General features: G+C 43.8%; 1 protein-coding gene across 2 annotated transcripts in view; it reads left to right on the forward strand.

The window, feature by feature from the left end:
- Positions 1-20,789, forward strand: part of aifm3 (AIF family member 3) — a 126,510-nt gene that overhangs the window by 81,264 nt on the left and 24,457 nt on the right. For both annotated transcript variants that reach the window (XM_078552860.1, XM_078552861.1), the window contains exons 8-16: positions 1,992-2,104; positions 4,614-4,700; positions 6,870-6,961; positions 9,511-9,641; positions 12,408-12,523; positions 13,536-13,607; positions 14,300-14,363; positions 15,242-15,318; positions 16,681-16,798. In XM_078552860.1, coding sequence (XP_078408986.1) covers positions 1,992-2,104; positions 4,614-4,700; positions 6,870-6,961; positions 9,511-9,641; positions 12,408-12,523; positions 13,536-13,607; positions 14,300-14,363; positions 15,242-15,318; positions 16,681-16,798 — 870 coding nt within the window. The remainder of the gene's footprint in view (positions 1-1,991; positions 2,105-4,613; positions 4,701-6,869; positions 6,962-9,510; positions 9,642-12,407; positions 12,524-13,535; positions 13,608-14,299; positions 14,364-15,241; positions 15,319-16,680; positions 16,799-20,789) is intronic.

Below are 20,789 nucleotides of genomic sequence, written 5' to 3' on the forward strand. Positions count from 1 at the left end.
AGTCCAATTACACCATCATCGCCCCACCACTAGACTGAAGTTTTCAGGATCTGATAGGGTAGGTAGAAACTTTATTCTGCTGGTGGGAGAGTCACGGAGAAGGGGATATATCCTTACAATCAGAGCCAGACCATTCAAGAGTGTGACGACCATTGATCTGGAAGCAGTACAGTCAGGAAAAGTTGTAATTTCTTTCAAATGTCTATGGAGTCTGTAACTGTTATTAAGAAAACGTGGAAAGGACTTCTAAGAGTTTTGCATCAATTGTAATGGGATCAATTGAAATTTTCTTGGATAAGAAGAAAAAGTCATCTATGTGACATGGTGACCCTTGACCTGAAAGCAGTACCAACAGGAAGAAAGTTAAAATACAACAGCCGTGTGTCCAGACACAGAGAAAACAAACAAAGAAGCTACTGCTTAAGATAGGAGAGCTGGATGGAGAAGGCGATCAGCACACAGATGTAGATGCAAAGAGAAAGCAGACCAAGGAATGCAGAAATCTTGTGAGAAGAAGAAGTAAATCTGTCTCAGGAAGATATCAGTTTTTTTTTCAGTTTGGCAGTAAAGGAGACAGGAACTCTTGCAGGCACTGTGCGAGCTGGCTAAAAAGCTCCAAAACCTGGAAGGTTTTGTGAATAGCTCAGAGAAGCTAAAGAACTGGGTATTTTTCTAGAAGTGATCAAACCATGAACCAGGGGACTTTTGGGTGGTCAGTTGAAAAGGAACTTTGGGAAAACTACACCGTCAGACTGTCATGCCCCTGGGGAGAGAGTGTCCATAGAAACGTGCCTTGCTGATGATAATCATAACCGTGAAAGGCTGAGGTGAAAGCTGCTGTCAGCTAGGACTCCTGACCTACCCTGCATGAATAAAGAACAACATTTTGTGGAAATATCTTTGTTGTATCGAATATTTAAAGTGAAATTTACTTATTTATTTTAAGTATCATTTGCCTGTAAATTGATGTTTAATTTACATTGTTTCTGATTTGTGTTAAAGTAAAAATGACAAAAAATGGATTCTTGTTGATCATTTCTTCATCTGGGATCATTTAATAAATTTGGTTATTTTAATTTTGATTCCCCCTCAGGGATTGTGACAAGAGAAAAGTGAACAGGCATTTCTTCATAGAAAAGATGGTAGAGATGTAGAACTCTCCCACAAAAAGCAACACATGCTAGCTCAATTAATAACTTTAAATCTGAGATTGATAGGTTTTTTCTAAGCATGGGTATAAAGCGATTGGTGGAGCTAAGGTATAGATCAGCCATGATCTCATTGAATGGCACAACAGATTCGGCGGCGGTGGTGGGGGTGGAATGGCCTAATCCTGTTCTCATGTTCCTGTGTCCCTATGGTTGGCCATTTCCTACTGATAACTTCTAATGTTCTTGCCCAGTTTAACAAAATAATATTTCTTCCTCCATAAAAGTTCAAAACTGCTGCCTGTATCCTAATTTGTACCAAGCCCCATTCATCATGTGCTCGCTGATCTACATTGGGATCCCTTCATGGTCTCACCCATTCTTACCACTGTAGACTTCTCAAGCCCGAAAGCTCTTCGAAAACTGCGTTCCTCCAATTTTGACCTCTTTCACTTCCAATGCCCCAACAAGGTGACTGAGCCTTCAGGTGTCTTGCTCACAAACTTTGGAATTTCTTCCCTAAATCTCATCACCCCTCCACCTCTCTCGTTCTCCCTCTCCTCCTTTAAAATGTCCCTTAAAATCTATCTCTTTATCAACTTTTTGTCATCTGTCTAAAGTCTCCTTCATTGGCTTGTTGCCAATTTTGTCTGCACTTTTGTGAAGCATCTCAGCACCCAGAAGGAAGAAAACAGTTCGGACCAGTATTCTTATTTCCCAGTTTTTACTGATTTTTTTCTTCCTGGGCATATTTTACTAAGTTAAAGGTGCTATGTAAATGCAAGTTGTTGTTGATAGTATCTCATTCACAGCAGTGGAGCTGATGGTTTGCTTCTCCCCCAGGCCCTGCAGGAATGGTCTGTGCAGAAACACTGAGACAGGAGGGTTTCACTGAACGCATTGTAATGTGCACCATGGAGATGCACCTGCCTTATGACAGACCTAAACTAAGTAAGGTTTGTATCTGTATCTAAAACCGACCCAGCCTCCCTCACCCCCACCCAATGTGATGCACAAGCGACAGACACAGACAAGTCCAGTATTCTTGTTTGAGAATACTGACACTGCTGGGCAGCCAGTGTTTCGAAACAACAGCCTGTGATGGTCTTAAAAAAGAATGTGTAGGCCTTGGATGGAGTGCAGTGAGGTTTCATAAGAATGATACTGGTGCTAAAAGGGGTAAATTATATGGACAGATTGTGTAAACTTGGCTTGCATTCCTCTGAACATAGGAGATTGGGGGCTGGTCTAATCAAGGTGTTTAAAATTCTATACTGATTTGATAAGATTGTTAGGAACAAACTATTTTGTCTGGTGAGGGGCGGGGGGTGGGGTGGGGGGGCGGGGGGGCTGCGATCCAGAATAAGGGAGCGAGACCTTAAAATTAGAGCTAGGCCATATAGGAGTGGAATCCACAAGCACTATTGTACACAGTTTTTATTAATGGAAATCTGGAATTCTCTTCCATCAAAAGGCTCTGGATTCTGAGACACTTGGAGCTTTCAAGACTAAGATTAATAGTTTTGTGTTGGATAAGCATTCCTAGCGATAGGGAGCGAAGGTGTGTCAGTGGGGTTGAGATACAGATGAGCTATGATCTCAATGAATGGGGGAGTGGGCCCGAGGCCCTGCCCAATCCTGTTCCTATATTCCAAGCAGTTTGCTGAGAGTGGCCCACACAAAACAGGGACAGGTCTCTGGTTGTGTCCAGTGATAATTGAGGTATTTACAGAGGTTGTAATTGCTTTTATCCTTCTTCCATTTTGTTGTCTTCATTCTTTTGTATGAGCACAGTGCTTGTTCTTATATTTATTTCCTCCTTTCCTGATGCAGCATAGTTTTGCTGAGTAGAGTTTCACAGCCGTGAGCCACTCACATTATCAAGGAGCCATTCTTCATGCCTAAACCCACAGAGTGAATCCCAGCAGGTTAAGAAAATGAGAACATAGGAAATGAGAGCAGGAGTAGGCCAATCGGGCCTGCTCCGCCATTCAATAAGATCATGGCTGATCTGATCTTGGCCCCAAACCCACTTTTCTGCCTGTTCCCATAGCCTTGGACTCCCTTGTAGATCAAAAATCTAACTCAACTTTGAATGCATTCTTTGACTCAGCTTCCAAAGCTGTCTCGGGTAGAGGCACGGCACTCTGAGAGAAGAAATTCCTCTTCATCTCCATCTTAAATGGGCGACCCCTTATTCTGAAACTGTGTCCCATAGATCTAGATTTCCCCACGACGGGAAGCATCCTCTCAGCATCTACTGTGTCAAGCCACCTTGGCTGCTATAACCATAGGGTGCACCGTAATCCTGTTCTCACCCGAAGTTCACACCATGCGAGTCATTTTAACTGTGGGCCGTGGTGTTAAATGGGCAATGTTGAATTAGCTACAAGTTACATACCGTGTCCAAGCTTAATTTCAATTGAAATCAATGCAAAGGAAAATAGCGCAGGAAGGAAATTGGGCAGACAACTTAACATTGTCCATCTTATTGCCCTGATGAGGGGAAGCAGGAACCCCAGCTGATTTTATTCCCGTGTTGATCCTGGGTTGCCGGGGCCAAGGCCACATCCCTCCTACACCATGCCAGCCGAGGTGAGCTTTTAGTCAAGGCTCAGAAGTGGAGGTCAAGTGGATTGGAACAGGAACTACCAGTGGGGCTAAAACCAATTAGTTTTCTCAGCTCAGATTCCAAGATGAAACATGCCGGAGATTTGGAGGCAGAGCTGATGCTGAAATTGGCCGGAGACTATTTGCCGCCGGCACTCAATGGCAGCCATTTTGTTTCTCGGTGCTCATTCTGATATTTTGCTTCAGTGGAACAGGGCAGAATCACTCAGGGTCTATAACAGGGGGAACCATGACAGGGGCTAGTTACCGTTTTCCACCACAACTAAAAGTTACAACTTCCTGCAAGTATCGTGGCCTGACCATCCCTCTATCCAAGCAGTAACTACAACCCTTCCAATACCTGAGGCTATTTAAAAATAAGACATTCTCAGGATATGGGCGTCACTGACAAACCCAAAATTTATTGTCCACCCTGCTGCCCTTGGTATTGGGTTTCCTTCCTGAAGTACTGCAGTCTGTAGGGAGTTCCAGGACTCTGACCCAGTGTCGATGATGGGGCATTGATATATCTCTAAGTCAGGATGGTGTGTGACTTCGAGGAGAATTGGAGCTGGTGGTGCTCCCATGCATCTGCTGGCCTTGTCCTTCTGGGTGGTGGAGGTCACGGGTTTGGGAGGTGTTCTGAAAGTCAACATAAGTGCATGGTGTTACTTTGTAACCGTGCTTCCCTTTTTAGATCTTGTCTTCGCAAAAAACATCAACTTTGTATATGTGCAATTCTGTGTGTTCTGGAGAGCTAGGTTGGCATGTTTGTGAGGAGAGCTGAGCTGTGCATGACTGGGATCAGATCCATGTTTCTGTCACAGTGTTCATAGCCATTTCTTGTGTTTTCAGTCCCTCGAGTGCCAGGCCGAGCAAATAACCCTGCGCTCCAAGGAATTCCTATCTCAGTACGACATTGAAGTGCAAACGGAGAGGGAGGTGAGAGTGCAACAGAGCTATTCAAACCGCTGTAGCATTTTCTCTGTTAACATAGTCCCCACCCTCAGTACAACTGTCAGTAATATCCTCTACCCTCATTACAACTCTCAGTAATATCCTCTACCCTCATTACAACTCTCAGTAACATCCCCTACCTTCATTACAACTCTCAGTAACGTCCCCTACCTTCATTACAACTTTCAGTAACATCCCCTACCTTCATTACAACTCTCAGTAATATCCCCTACGCTCATTACAACTCTCAGTAATATCCCTTACCTTCACTACAACTCTCAGTAATATCCCCTACCTTCATTACAACTCTCAGTAATATCCCCTACCTTCATTACAACTCTCAGTAATATCCCCTACGCTCATTACAGCTCTCAGTAATATCCCCTACCTTCATTACAACTCTCAGTAATATCCCCTACCTTCATTACAACTCTCAGTAACATCCCCTACCTTCATTACAACTCTCAGTAATATCCCCTACGCTCATTACAGCTCTCAGTAATATCCCCTACCTTCATTACAACTCTCAGTAATATCCCCTACCCTCATTACAACTCTCAGTAATATCCCTTACCTTCACTACAACTCTCAGTAATATCCCCTACCTTCATTACAACTCTCAGTAATATCCCCTACCCTCATTACAACTCTCAGTAATATCCTCTACCTTCATTACAACTCTCAGTAATATCCCCTACCTTCATTACAACTCTCAGTAATATCCCCTACGCTCATTACAACTCTCAGTAACGTCCCCTACCTTCATTATAACTCTCAGTAATATCCCCTACCTTCATTACAGCTCTCAGTAATATCCCTTACCTTCACTACAACTCTCAGTAATATCCCCTACCTTCATTACAACTCTCAGTAATATCCCCTACTTTCACTACAACTCTCAGTAATATCCCTTACCCTCATTACAACTCTCAGTAAAATCCTCTACCCTCATTACAACTCTCAGTAATATCCCCTACCTTCACTACAACTCTCAGTAATATCCCCTACCTTCATTACAACTCTCAGTAATATTCCCTACCCTCATTACATCTCTCAGTAATATCCTCTATCCTCATTATAACTCTCAGTAATATCCTTCCCCTCCTTACAACTCTCAGATATATTCTCTACCTTCATTACAATTCTAGTAATATCCTGCACTCTCAGTAAAATTCCCAGTAAAATCCCCCACCCTCATTACAACTCTCAGTAATATTCTCAATCCACTCTACCACTCTCAGTCATATCTTCCATTCTCATTACAACTCTCAGTAATATTCTCCACCCTCATTGTAGCTCCCAGTAACATTCTTCATCCTCATTATAATCCCAATATTACTCCTCACTCTCATAATATCCCCAGAAATACCCCACTTTTAATAATCCCCGGTAACCCCTCAGCCATCATGGTATCACCATCTTGATTTTAATCTTCAAGAACAAGAACACATCCACCCTCATTATAATAACTATGATACTCGTGATATGCTCCAAGCCTGAATTTAACTTGCATTCATAGCCCACCTCAGTATAACCAAATATCCTGCTATTCTCAAAATACTCTCATTTTTATTATGCCTCTCCAATATAACACCCAGCCTCAATGATAATCCCATGTTAGGTCCCCAGAAATACCCCTTCCTGCATTATAACCTCAAACAACCACATCCTCATTATAGCCCTGAATGCCCGCACCCCTGTAATACTCACCCACTCTCACTATCAGCTACTAATTGTAACACTCAATCAGTAACTGTCTCCTTTGAGCAACTATCCTGATCTTCCTTATGAGGAAACCCCTTCTGCTCTAATGTTTTCACTCTTCCTGTGGCTTTCTCCACCTCTTTCCTGAAGAGTGTAGCTCCACAGGTACTGGCGTCCTCTTTGCTTCACCTGAATGGCCACTCTTCCCATCTGAGCCTAGACAGTGAGTGTTGACAGGCTATTTGGCTGCAGCGATATCACAACCATGCCAGGTCCTGTCCCAACTCACACTTTTGTACAGGGATCTGTGGAGCTGCACTCCAGCCTTGGTTCAGCACTCACAGGAGGAGCAGGTGGGAAACTGTGGAACAGATCCTTGCTATACATGAGGGTATAATTCCCCCTGTAATGCTGTGTGCCCGACTGACCTTCAGCTCTCCTTTGTTGCAGGTGCTGTCAGTGGATGTAAAGGGTAAGGTAGTCCACTTTAAGAATGGATGCAGGATGGAGTACAACAAATTATTGATCGCGACTGGGAGCAGGTGACTAGCTGATGGATTTGTGACACTTTGTTTTTCCTGTTAACCTCACATGATGGGGAGGAGTGGGGTGCAGAGACCGAGCACAAATTGACCCAACAATGTCAACTTGACTCTTGTGAAAACACTTTGGCCTCTGAAGCAAATTGTCTGGCATCAAACTCTAACACCAGGACCTGACACCCTGATCTAAAGCAGGATGTTGCATCACTGGAGTCAAACTGGATGGATGATTTATTTAAAAAGCTTGTCTGTCCAGGTGAATGTTAAAAACCCCATTGTGGCAATAAAAGAGGAACAGGGAGTCCTCCTACCTCCACCAACATCACTTAATATCGGTGGACAGGACACTTGTCCCATTGTTTTTTTCTTTAATCTTTCATGGGATGTGGGTGTCCCTGGAAACACCAGCACTTGTTGCCCATCCCTAGTTGCCCTTGAACTGAGTGGCTTGCTAGACCAGTTCAGAGTTAAGAGTCAACCACATTGTTGTGGGTCCAGAGTCACATCTAGGTAAGAACGGCAGATTTCCTTCCCTAAAGGACACCAGTGATTTTACAACATTCAGTGATAGTTGTCATGGTCACCATTACTGAGGCTAGCTTTATATTCCAGATCTATTAACTGAATTTAAATTCCACCAGCTGCTGTAGTGGGATTTGAACCCTTGCCCTCAGTGCGTTAGCCGGGACCTCTGGATTACTAGTCTTCATTTCCACCGCAACACTGCCTCCCCACTGGGTTGCTGGTGCTGCAGGATGTCTGCAAAAAGCCATAATTCTATTTAAAATGCTTTAGGGTATTTCAATGTGGTGATGTGTGACATATGTAAGTATTTTCAGCCTCTACTTTCTATCCCCTTCAGTAAATTTGCTGCAAATTCAACTGGTAAGGGGCAGGAGATGGGGGAGGGGCAGGAGAAGCAGGGTAATTCCTTCCTCCATTGATTGAGCCCTCGATCTGTACACAGGGCAGCCAGAGGGAATGCTCAATATCAATTGACTACCCAATTACACACCTCTACCTTTAGTTCAGCTTCTCCCCTTCTATCCATATAACCTGAGTTTTGCAGCAGTTGGACATGAGACAAGATGGAAGAAGAATTAGATCCTGTTTCCAATCCGTGTGACATTCAGCAGGGTGCTGAGAGGTGGGAGCATTGTGAGTACCACAGACTGTGTGCACTCATACCAGAGCATTATACCAGTATCAGGCTCAAATCACTAATGTCTCATTTAAACACGACTGTCCACTCTCACAGCTGAAACATAATTCACACAAACATTACACAAGCACTTTGACATTTGCTGGGGTGGGGTTTTGGAGTGGGATCGTTGAGTTATGGTCAGGAATCCCGGAAGTGCGAGTTTTCCTAAAAGTTGTGGATTTTTAACTTCAGGGTGTATGTAATTTATTTTACCGAGATTTCCCCACTTGGGTGCCTGCCAGTCAGGGGAGACTATGGTACAAGACCAGTAGGTGGGGAGAGAGATTTTGGTAGGGTGAGGATAGAGCGTTGATTAGAGGGTTTTCTGATAGTGAAAGGGGAAGCTGACAGATCACAATGGAGTGAAATGGAGGGTGGGGCCGGAGAGGTTCGGTGAGGTCAGTGATCACAGAGGGTGGTTCGGGGAGATCGAGGCAGATGGGGGAGGTTGTGCAGTTGTAGGGGTTGGAGTTACGTGGTAGCTTATAGTGCCTGGAGAAAACACTCCTGCTCCTCCTGGCCCACAAGCACTGCTTTAAAATTATGACCTTATGGATCAGGACTAACATTCCCTCTATTTTCCCTTTGAATTGTGTAGCTGTTTGTTGCACTGTGAGGTTCCTTTAAGATTGTTGTGCAGCTGCACTTGTGTACATCTTAAAGTTACTGCTTCTTTTTCCCTGTTTGTTCCCTGCACGGTACACTCTGGGCTTATGTCTAACCATGGTGTCCCTGTCAACTCTTGGAGCTAGCCAATTAGCCTCGTTCCTCCTATTCTTTCCCCATATCCAGGCAACTTTTTCCTTATCAAGTATTTATCTAGTTTTTCTTTGAATGTTATTATTGAATTTGTTTCCATCACCCTTTCTGACAGGGCATTCCACGTCATAATGACTTGCTGTGACAAAAAATTCTCCCACATCTCCCCTCCCGTCCTTTTTCTTTCGAAGATTGTAACATCCTGGGCAGAATTGGACACAATCCTGCAGCTGAGGCCTAACAAATGATTCTAAAACCTACAATCTGACTGTCTTCTGTTGGAGGAGGGATGCATGTTTTGCATCCTTTCTCAGGGGTGAATGTATTAAAGGGAGGATAGTCTGTCCTGTTTGATTTCTGGGTGACTTTGAGTCTTTGACCTGAGGGGGTGGAGTGGGCACCAAACAGAAATGTCACCGGACATTATAGAAACCCTAGAAAGTTTCAGGACTAGAAGGGGCCATTTGGCCCATGGTGTCTGTGCCAATTAACGAAGAGCCAACCAGCTTAACCCCACCTTCCTGCACTAATCTTGCCTCACAGAGGCTTCATCACCAGAGTCACAGCTTCACCCGTTGCATTTCAGGCCTAAACCACTTCAGTGCCAAGGGGCAGACCTGGAGAACGTGTACCAGCTCAGGACGCCTGAGGATGCAAACTGCATTGCAAAACTGGCCAATGACAGGAACGCTGTTATAGTGGGAGCTTCTTTCATAGGTAAGACTTTCTGAAATGTCTTACCATGCAGCCAGTCAGTACCAACCTTATCAGAATTCCTAGAACGTATTTAAGTCCATGATTGAACTTTCTCACTGTTGGAGTGACCTTTTCAAATTCAATACTTTCAAAGTTATAACACAGCCCGTTCACTTCTGACACTAACGTTTTGAGTTGTAATAGTAGGTTAATAATATGAGAGACTCACCATGTTAAAAGATATATTTGGTTATCATCAAGGCTAGTGCTGCCAGTGCTGGAAGCAGAGCAATATTCAATACTTCAGCTCAGGGAGAACAGGGTTTAACCTACAGATCAAACCTCCACATGCACTGGCCCATCAACACTCCCAGCTTAAAATCAGTAAAGCTCACTTCACTCTGCTCCAACCATCACTCCCAGTTTAAGTACAATTTAGTGAAATAAAAACAAGAAATGCTGGAAAGACTCAGCAGGTCTGACAGCATCTTTGGAGAGTTAATGTTTCAAGCTGAATATGGCTTCTTCAGAACTGAAGGAGGGCAGAACTGTGATGGGTTTTATGCCGTTGAAAGGGAGGAGGGGAGGAAGAACAAAAGGGAAGGTCTGGGTTAGGGTAGAGGGCGGGAGAGATTAAGTGACAAAGATATCATGGAACAAAAGGCAAAGCAGTGATTGATTTGTACTTCTTTCATTTTAGTATACTGTGTTCGCTGCTCACAATGCAGTCTCCTTGACACTGGGGAGACCAAACACAGGCTGGGTGACTACATTGCAGAACACCTCCACTTACTCCACGAGGACGAGCCCGAGCTTCCGGTAGCTTGTGCTCACATTTCTGTCCTCGGCCGGCTGCAGTGTTCCATTGAAGCTCATCACAAAATCAACGAACAACACCACCTCTTCCATTAGGCACTTTACAGCCTTCTGGACTCAACATTGAGTTCAACAGCTTCAGACCATGAACTCTGTCTCCCATTTTAATTCTTTGTTTTGCCATATGCCAGCCCCTTAATCTTGTTTATCATGTTTCATGTTTTCTCTTTGGGACAGAGTTATATCCATTATTCTGGCATTCACTAACTCTAGACAAATGCTTTGCCTCTTTACTCATAAATATTACCACTCCCTTTGTCTTTTGTTCCATGGCACCTTTGTCATTTAATCTATCCCGCCCTCTACCCTATCCCAGACCTTCCTCCCCTCGCTTCATCGGCACAAAACCCATCACATTACTACCTTCCTTGACTTCTGAAGAAGACTCATATTCAGCTCAAACCCTTAACTCTGTTTCTCTCTCCTCAGGTGCTGTCAGACCTGCTGAGTATTTCCAGCACTTTCTGTTTTTATTTCAGATTTCCAGCATCCGCAGCATTTTGCTTTCACAATACGGTGAAGTTCCCAAGTCAGGCATACCATTGATTCATTACAGGATGGACCTCAGTCTGTTTAGCTCAACAACTAGTTGACTATTGACAAAGAAAAGCTGTTCCTATCAGCTGATGGTACAAGGGCTAAGGGAGACAGACTTCAAGGCCAGAATCTTCCATTCGGTGTACAGGGGCGGGCCCTGCATGCTGACATGTTAAAATGACGCACGGTAACATCGGGCGTGCGTCCCGACATCACCGCGCATTATTCAGATCTTAAGTTCGGCGGGCATGCAGCAGAATCGGCTGCGCACCCGCCGAACTGTCAAAAGCCTGTTAAGGCCATTAATTACCTAATTAAAGTGATTGTCAGGGCTGCCCGTCCACCCTTAAGATTGGGGGGCAGGCGAAGAGCCCAAGCGGCCTTCGCATTTTTCATGAAACCTCATCCACGGGCGGGATGAGGTTTCATGAAGGGTTCATAAGTTAAATAAAACTTTTTATTAAAATTCATAGACATGTCCCAGCTCATTTGATACTGTCACATGAGGGGACATGTCTGAATAATTTTTTAATTCTTTTTATCAATTTTTCATAATCAAATTAACCTCCCTGAGGCACGGAGCTGCCTCAGGGAGATTTCTGCGCTCTTTCGTGCGCATGCGTGAAAGAGCACAGGCCCTGACTCTCCCTCCTCCCCCTGCCTGCACAGGTACAGCTTAGCACTTCCGGGTGCATGTCATGCTGGGCAGCCTTAGTTGGCCCGCTCCCACCCGCTCTCGACTGGCCCGCCCGACCGGGAGAAAATTCTCCCCCACATTTTAGGCAGGAGATACAGAGGGATGAGAGGAAGGATTTACGCAGCAAATGGTAATGACCAGGCAGAAGCAAAGACAATCAGTGATTTCAAAAGGAAATTGGATAGATACTCGAGGGAAACAAACTTTCAGGGTTGTGGGGATAGAGCAGGGGAATGGGACTGACTAGTTTGCTCTACAGAGATCCAGCATGGACTTGATGGGCTTAATGGCCTCCTTTTGTGCCATTATGACTATGGTACCAGTGTGACATTTTTATATCCCATTCAAACCATGATTGCCACCTTTCTGCCAATTTATGCTGAATGATGTTCGCTTTTGTGTTGTGATCTTGCACCCAAAGCTGTTTCTCACAGGATCTTTACAACCAGCAGTGTAAAGACCTCCATTGTGTCAGTGGGTACTTGATTCAATCCCAAGTCCGCAGTACACAGTGTGAATCCACATTAATCATAGCAATAGGAACAGCTGAAACCTGGTTAATTAAAAATTGCTCAGCTTTAGAATTCAGAAGTAATCTTCAGCAGAGTACAAGAGGTTAAAGGTTATCCTCGAGGATGGGGGCAGTTCTGGATTACAGAATGATTTATTTTCTTCAGGGATGGAAGTAGCCGCCTACCTCACCGATAAAGCCCATTCAGTGTCTGTCATCGGGATTGAAAACATTCCTTTCAGGAAGGTGCTGGGAGAGAAGGTTGGACGATCAATCATGAAAGTAAGTGAGAGTAGGAAACAGAGAAGTAACTGGCTGATGAGTGCATGTCGAATGTACTGCTGGAGTTTGTTTGTTGGAGTGGGGCCTTCATATGAACTGGGCCGGATCCAGTCAGAAATAGGCCGAGAACAGACTTCAGTGGGATAATCTTCAGTAATGGTTTTGCTAATAAATTGATTCACTGTTGATCTGTTTATCCCTTAAGTGAATTAGAGTGGTACCATCATTGGCATCAGCATGAATCTATGATAGCACTCTTGTTTCAGAAACAGAACCTTGTAAGGTCAAGCCCCACTCCTGATATTCAAGCACTTCAGTGCAATACTGACGTAGTGCTGTGTTGTCAGAGGTGCTGTCTTTCGGATGAGATGTTAAATTGAGGCACAGCCAGCGCTCCCAGGTGGATGTAAAGGGTCTCATGACATTCGTTCTCCCTGGTGCCCTGGGCCAAAATTTATCCTTCAACCAACATCACTAAAATAGGTCATCTTGTCATTATCACATTGCTGTTTGTGGGATCTTGCTGTGCACACACTGGCTGCTGTGTTTCCTACATTAAAACAGTGACTACAGCTCAAAAGTAATCCATTGGGTGTAATGTGCATTGGAATATTCCGAGGTCAGGAAAAGTGCTATGTAGGTGCAAGTTTTTTCTTTCTTTTAGTCTTGTAAAGAAAAATGCTTTCCAGAAATGTAAAGACAGTAATGTTTAACAATGCACATAGTCACACAGTTATGCCATCAATTCTGTTATTAAAGCTAACTTGTGTAGAAGCCATTCTGTACGGGATACAAATTCTGCTACTCTGGTAGACATCAAACTGGAAATGGTCAAGGTTGAAAGTCATTTTTCGAACAAAATGTTCTAGACTTTTCCAGCAAATGAATGAAGTAAATACTCAGCTCTGATGGCAGATGATGGTCCTACAGTGAGTGTGACTGGGTTGTAATTTGAGTGGTGTTCGTATCTGATTGATCCTACTCATTGGTCACTTTCTTTTCAATGTCACAGATGTTTGAGACCAACCGGGTGAAGTTCTATCTACAGAATGAGGTCTCAGAGCTGCGGGGGCAGGATGGAAAGGTACTGAAACATGACATTAAGAAGTTCTTGAAGCATTGTCCTCTTTCTTCATATATATTCACAGTTATAATTAGCACTGTCATGTTTCAAGCACCGTGTGCTGGAATCATAAGTCAGGCTGTTCGGTAGGAGGGAGGTGTCTCATGGAGCACTTACACTTAGACGGGGAGGACATGGGCCTACACTCCTCATCTCGGCTGGGCACTGATCATGTAAGCTCAACACTGTGGAGAAGCAATGGGGAAGGTGAACGCAGCAATTATAAGTCAGGTGCTTTGTGGTGAGATATCAGACTTAATCTGAGGATTGTGGGAAGCACCCAGTGTGATTTGCGTCTATGGAAGGGCACAAAGCGGAAATGAGCGTGTATAATGTGGTACCCAGTGTAGCTATATAAGTACAGGGAGGCAACAAGCTTAGGCCATAGAAAAGAGAGTGACTAAAGTTGGTCACACATCAGCTTTGGCAGAAGACTGAGAATGGTTCATCCTCTCACTCGACACTCTCTTGGCTGAAGTTGGGGCTGGGGTGCAGGGAGTTGGTGAAGGGCCTTGCTGAAGAAGACTCAGGAAATTGAATAAAGAGAAAAAATATCAGACTCTGAGACTTTCAAAGAAACCAACTTCTCCCTGAAGGAGCTTGCACCACAGAATCATCCAACAACTGACACTTTCTGTTTTATCTTAATGAAGGTGAAAGAAGTTGTTCTGAAAAGTGGGAAAATCCTCCGGGCAGATGTTTGTGTGGTTGGAATCGGTAAGTGTGAGCTCCACAATCGGTAAGTGTGAGCTCCACAATCGGTAAGTGTGAGCTCCACAATCTGTAAGTGTGAGCTCCACAATCGGTAAGTGTGAGCTTCACAATCGGTAAGTGTGAGCTTCACAATCGGTAAGTGTGAGCTCCACAATCTGTAAGTGTGAGCTTCACAATCGGTAAGTGTGAGCTCCAGAGTTACAGGGGGTTCTAACTGAACAGTTTAGATTTTCTCCTTAGCCTTGGCTGAGGGTGAGCACAATGACTCTGTCTGATTGAGCCTCCTCCTCTGTGGCTGTCCTATCAGCTATGTATAATCCTGAGTGTGGTACCATCTCCTTTAATGGTGTGAATGCACTGAGACATACCCGGGGCATATAGCGAGGGAGAACACTCCAACTAGAACTTTGGGGCGGTGGGGAGAGGGTGGTGGTGTTTAATCTAACCTGCCCAGTGACAAACTAACGGCTTCAGATTTTACTCTCCATTCCCTTCAATGAAAGTAAAACAAGTGACTCACCTAGCTTCCACACAGGGCAGGCGATGGTGAAATGAACCATGTGAAATGATGAGGGTGGGCAGGATAAATTTCATGCTGACTGAAGGAGGCAGGGTCTCACAATGACCAAGACACAGTGAGCAGATTGCATTGCCTGGCAGGTGCTGGTATAAAGCACTTCCCAACGCGCACAGTGATCTCCATGTGCCCAGTCTTTCTCTTTGGATGCTGTAAAACTAGTTGAAGGTATGAAATGGCCAGGCATTGGAAGTAAAGTTAATCAAATTCTCTATATTGGAGTGTGGGCACTTCCAATGAATATTGCTGCATCATCTTATCCAATGGTTCCTCATGGATCATGCTTCTTAATCTTCCTCTGTAGGGGTTGTGCCAGCTACATCATTCCTAAAACAGAGTGGCATCAACATGGATTCTAAAGGCTTTCTTCCTGTCAATAAGGTAATATGCATAGGAGGCCTAAGCCATAAAGAGGGTCTTGTAAGTTATCAATGAGGAGTCTTTGTCTGTAGTAGTGTAGTTGCTATGGTATTAGATAGCAACATAGAGGTCATGAGCTCCAATTTTACCATCACTAGGTGTGAAATGGAATTCAATAAATCAAGTGATTTGCAGACTAACACTAGAAATACATTCACCATCAATGTTGTCATTAAAACCTAATTGGTTCATTAATGTACTTCAGGGAAGTGAACTCTAATCTACACTACATGGTTAACTATTAATATTCTTCGGTTGTGGTCCAGCAATCCCTCAGTTGCTATCACCTTCATGGGAGCTATATCATCATCAGTTTGAGAAGGCCAATCACCACCCTGTTAGCGAAAGTAGGGATGGCTATAAATGTCGCCCATCCTATCTCACCAACATCTCAAGAACAAATATGTTTAAAAGAAAAATCAAGTTAGCCCTTGTGTGTTTTCTGTGCCTGTGATTCATCATTCACTAGGGGTCCTTCCTGATACTTTTGCTATGAGGCTATGGGTTACACAGTCCTGGTGTGTTTATTCTGTAGCTCATACTTTACATAATCTGAACACACTCATCCTTCCAGCTAGTGGGACATATCCATATGACACATCAATGTCCTGAATTGGGGCAATTGTTTCCTACAATCCAATGCCCCACTAATAGGGTAGATGGAGACAAACTACTTCCTCTGAATTGGGGGTCCAGAACAAAGGGACATAGACTTAACATTCAAGCTGGGCCATTCAGGACTGGTGTCCAGATACACGTTTTCATGGAAAGGGTAGTGAAAATGTGGAATTCTCTTCCCCAAAAGCTGTTACATCTGGAGTTTAATTGAAAATTTCAAACTGTGATTGAAGGATTTTCATTAGGAGAGAGTATTAAGGTTAGAAAAACAAGACACGTAGATAGAGTTAAGAAACGGATCAGCCACAATCAAATTGAATGGCAAAACATGCTTAATGGGCTGAATGGCCTACTTCTGTTGCTATGTTCCTAACTCTAGAATTATTCCAATGTGGCAACTGTTAATATTTCCACTCTTACAATCCAATATGTATCATGCTGGGCAACCTGATTTTGATTCTTAGCTGCACTTTGAAGTGGTCTAGCTAGCCACTCAAACTGTCTCTCACTGCTTCAGTTTGAGAAGAAGGCTGACCGCCTTCTCTAGGCAACTGACGATGGGAAATAAATGCCAGCCTTATAATTAACACCCATATCCCAAGAAATAGTTTCTTAAAAAAAAAGGACTCTCTGCAAGTTAGTACCGTGCTGTGGGAAACTGGGAAAGAAGATGATGAGTTTCCATATTTTCTCTCGTCCCTCCAGCTCATGCAGACTAATGTGCCTGGGGTCTTTGCTGCTGGTGACGTTGTTACTTTCCCGCTGGCCTTTCGCAACAATAAGAAGGTGAACGTGGGTCACTGGCAGATGGCACATATGCACGGTAAGTGGCACTTCCTGATAGCACTATTGGGCAAGGGGCAGGGAGACTCTGCTGCATATTAACGTGGTGGATGGCAGCAAGTCTACATTTCCCAGCTGTGAGGTTCAAACTCAGCGCACCTTAACCAGAGCACTCAAAGAAAGGGTTAATAACACAGTTGAAAGACTGTATGAATGAAGGTCTTATAAAGCGTTATTATTTGGATACCCTTGTGAAATTCCAATTGTTAAAAGGCTGAAGAGGATGACAAACTATTTCCTCTGAACTGGGGGTCCAGAACAAAGGGGCACAGGAGCCCTCCTCCCATTTCCTACCAAAATCTTGGCAGAAGGTTGGCAGGACTTCGGAGAACTGGCTGAAATGACCATCAACACTGTTTCTTTGGGAATCTTGTTAATGTCCAGGCAAGGTTAGAGTGGGAGATAGGAACAACCTCAAAAGAATTTCAGAGCTGATGAGATATGGAGTTCGAGAATGGACTGAATTGAGGTGGCAGTGGAGAGGAGGTTAAATTTTATCTTCACTGCCTGCCACTAACCTGGTGGAGCGGGTTGTCCACTATAGAACCCATCCAATTTTCATGCTATTCATTCCCTTCTGGTTTGACTCCTGTATGTCATTGTCAATGCTAAACAAGCAATAGATTGCAGTAGGATACAAGATTACACAGGACCACACAAACCATCGTGAACAGGGGAAGATTATCATGTCCAGTCACATACCTCTCCTAGTGATGCTAGTCCCTGCTCGTATCCTCAGCCAGGGCAAATAGGGAGGTCAGGAAGAGATAAAATGAATGAAACAGTGTTAGGAAATGGACGTTCTTACTTCAAAGTTTTCTGCTATTCCACAAAATAACTGCAGTTATTGGTTTTAGAAGTAAATATGTATATAATAACCATTATTGCCAACGATTACACATAAATAATGATAACCATTACTAATAATAATTACACATATACACAGGGTCACACGGTACAATGTACGGGAGAATCTAATGCATCACAGGTTTCAAAAGAACATAAGCAATAGGAGCAGGAGTAGACCACATGTCCCCTTGAGCCTGCTCCGCCATTCAATACGATCATGGCTGATCTTCTGCATCAACTCCATTTTCCCACATGATCCTCATATCCCTTGATTCCCCAAGAGACCAAAAATCTGTGTATCTCAGCCTTGAATATATTCAATTATGGAACATCCACAACCCTAGGGTAGAGAATTCCAAAGATTCACAACCCTCTGAGTGAAGAAATTTCTCCTCATCTCAGTCCTAAATGGCTGACCCTTACCTAGTGACTGTGCCCTCGTGTTTTAGATTCCCCAGCTGGGGGAAGAACCTCTCAGTGTCTACCCTGTCAAACCACTTCAAAATCTTGTATGTTTCAATAAGATCACCTCTCAACTCCAGAGCATGTAGTCTCAATTTACTCAGTTTCTCCTTATAGGGCAACCCTCTTATCCCAGGAACCAACCTTGTGAACCTTTGCTGTACTGTCTCCAATGCAACTATAACTTTCCTAAGATATGGAGGCCAAAACTGCATACGGAAGTCCAGGTGTTATCTCACCAAAGCCCTGTACAGCTGTAGCAAGGTTTTCTTATTGTATTCCAATTTCCTTGCAATACAGGCTATCATGCCATTGTCTTCTTTGCTGTACCTGCATGCCAACTTGCTATGTTCCTGGTATGATATACCCAAGTCTCTTTGAGCGCCAGCATTTAGAAGTTTTACGCCTTTTAAAAAATAAACTGCTCTTCTATTCCCAAAGTGAATAATCTCACACTTTCCCATATTATACTTCATTTGCCACCTTGAAAGCCAGTAGGTTAACCTGTCCCTATCTTTTTCAGCCTCTCTGTGTCCTCCTCACAGCTTACATTCTCACCTAACTTTGTATCATCAGCAAACCTGGATTAATTACTCTCAGTCTCTTTGTCTAAATCAAGAATATAGATTGTAAATACCTAGGCCCCAGCATTGATCCTTGCAGTATCCTTGCAGGTTACAGTCTGCCAACTTGAAAATGCCCCGTTTACCCCTACTGTTTGCTTCCTGTCCATTAACCAACCATCCATCCATGCTAATATATCACCCCAACGCCATGAGTCCTTATCTTGCATATTAACCTTTTGTGTGGCACATTATCAATTGCCTTTTGGAAAACCAATTGTACTGCATCTAATGGTTCCCCTTTATCAACCCTCCTAGTTACTTCCTCATAAAAAATCTAATAAATTTGTCAAACAAGATTTCTCTTTCATAAAATCACATTGATTCTGTCTGATCATACTATGATTTTCAAAGTGCATTGCTAAAATTTCCTTAACAAAAGATTCAAGCATTTATCCAATGACTGGTGACAGACCAACTAGTCTGTAATTCTCTCTCCTCTCTTCCTCCTTTCTTGAATAGCGGTGTTACATTTGCTAACTTTCAATCTGCTAGGATTATTCTACAATCTAGGGAATTTTGTAAAGTCATAACCAGTGCATTTACTGTACAGTCCTTTTATAGAGTCATTACAACACAGGGGGAGTCCATTTGGCCCATCGAGTCTATGCCAGCTCTCTGTAGAGCAATCCAAACAGTCCCATTCGCCTGCTGCAGCTACCTCTTTTAGGACCCTAGGATATAGACAATCCGGTACTTGGGATTTGTTGGCTTTTAATCCCTTAAGTTTATCTACTACTTTTTCTTTGTAGGTGTTAATTACTTTAAGTTCATCATTCTCATTAGCCCCTTGGTTACCCTCTACTTCTGGTTTGTACTTTGTTTCTTTTACTGTGATACTTTCTCCTATGTCTGCCTCTAAGGAACTAATGCTTACTTTAGCAACTCCCCCCTTTTTTATATACATTTAAAGTGCTTACAATCTCTTTTTATATTCCTGGCTAGTTTGCTCTGGCTTTTCCCTCTTTAAAATTTTGGTCGCACTAAGGCTTAGATTTTACCACAGCAGAGAGGCTCCCATCATGGCAAAAATCCCGGAAATGTCTGAATATTCTAAATCCCATCCCTGAACCTGGCATTTTCCATCTTCATGAAGGCGGAACTAGAGTCGGGTTAGGGTGCCTAATTCACAGAGGCAGCTGGCCATTTAAATCATGATCTGCCTCCACTGAAGTGCAATTTTGGAAGAACAGGAGTGTGGAATCCTGAGTATGCAGATTAGAACAGGTAAGAGGAGGTCTGACCTTGGTGGATTAATTTGAATAGCCAGGGTACCCCTTTGGATAGGGTCCTGAGACATTTTGGGAGAGGTAAGGCACCCTTTGGCATTGTTAAACATGAACATGATTGTGCACTTTTTACACAAAAAATCATTGGAACAATGCAGCTATCAAAGAGTTGTCCAGCTGTCAAGGAACTGTTAAAGAGCTGTCCAACTGTCAAGGAACTGCTCAGCTAGCAGGGAACTGCTGAGCTGCCAAAGAACTGTCAAGGAATTGTCCAGCTGTCAAGGAAATGTTAAAGAGCTGTCCAGCTTTCAAAGCTATCCAGGAAGTGCCAAAGCAGTCAAACCTGTTAAAGCTATCCAGGAAGTGTCAAAGCTGCAAAAGGATACTAGGTAAATTGGCATGGAGGGGTAAGGGCAAGGGGTGGGCATGAGTTGGCACCAAGTTGGCATAGGAGTATGGGGACAGTAGAGGTGGGTAAAGGGGCACTAAGTTGGCATAGAGGATATGGGAGTCATGTGGGATGGGTGGGGGCACTAGGTTGACATGGGGTATGGGGCAATGGGGCTGGGTAGGTGGGCACTAAGTTGGCATAGAGGGTATGGGGACCATGGGGGTGGCTGGGGGTAACAAGTTGGCATAGGTTGACATGGATGTGGCATGGGGGCCATGTCTGGGTGGGGAGGGGGGGCGGGGGGGGTGGTGTGAGGGTTGAGGGCTGGAGGAATTTTTTTTTGTTTTATTATTAGTTTTTATTTATTTAAAACAGAGTGGTGGGGCACAGAGGCAGGGCTTGCACGCAGCCCTCCTC

This window comes from Cetorhinus maximus, chromosome 12, assembly GCF_964194155.1.
Source record: "Cetorhinus maximus chromosome 12, sCetMax3.hap1.1, whole genome shotgun sequence".
Taxonomy (NCBI): domain Eukaryota; kingdom Metazoa; phylum Chordata; class Chondrichthyes; order Lamniformes; family Cetorhinidae; genus Cetorhinus; species Cetorhinus maximus.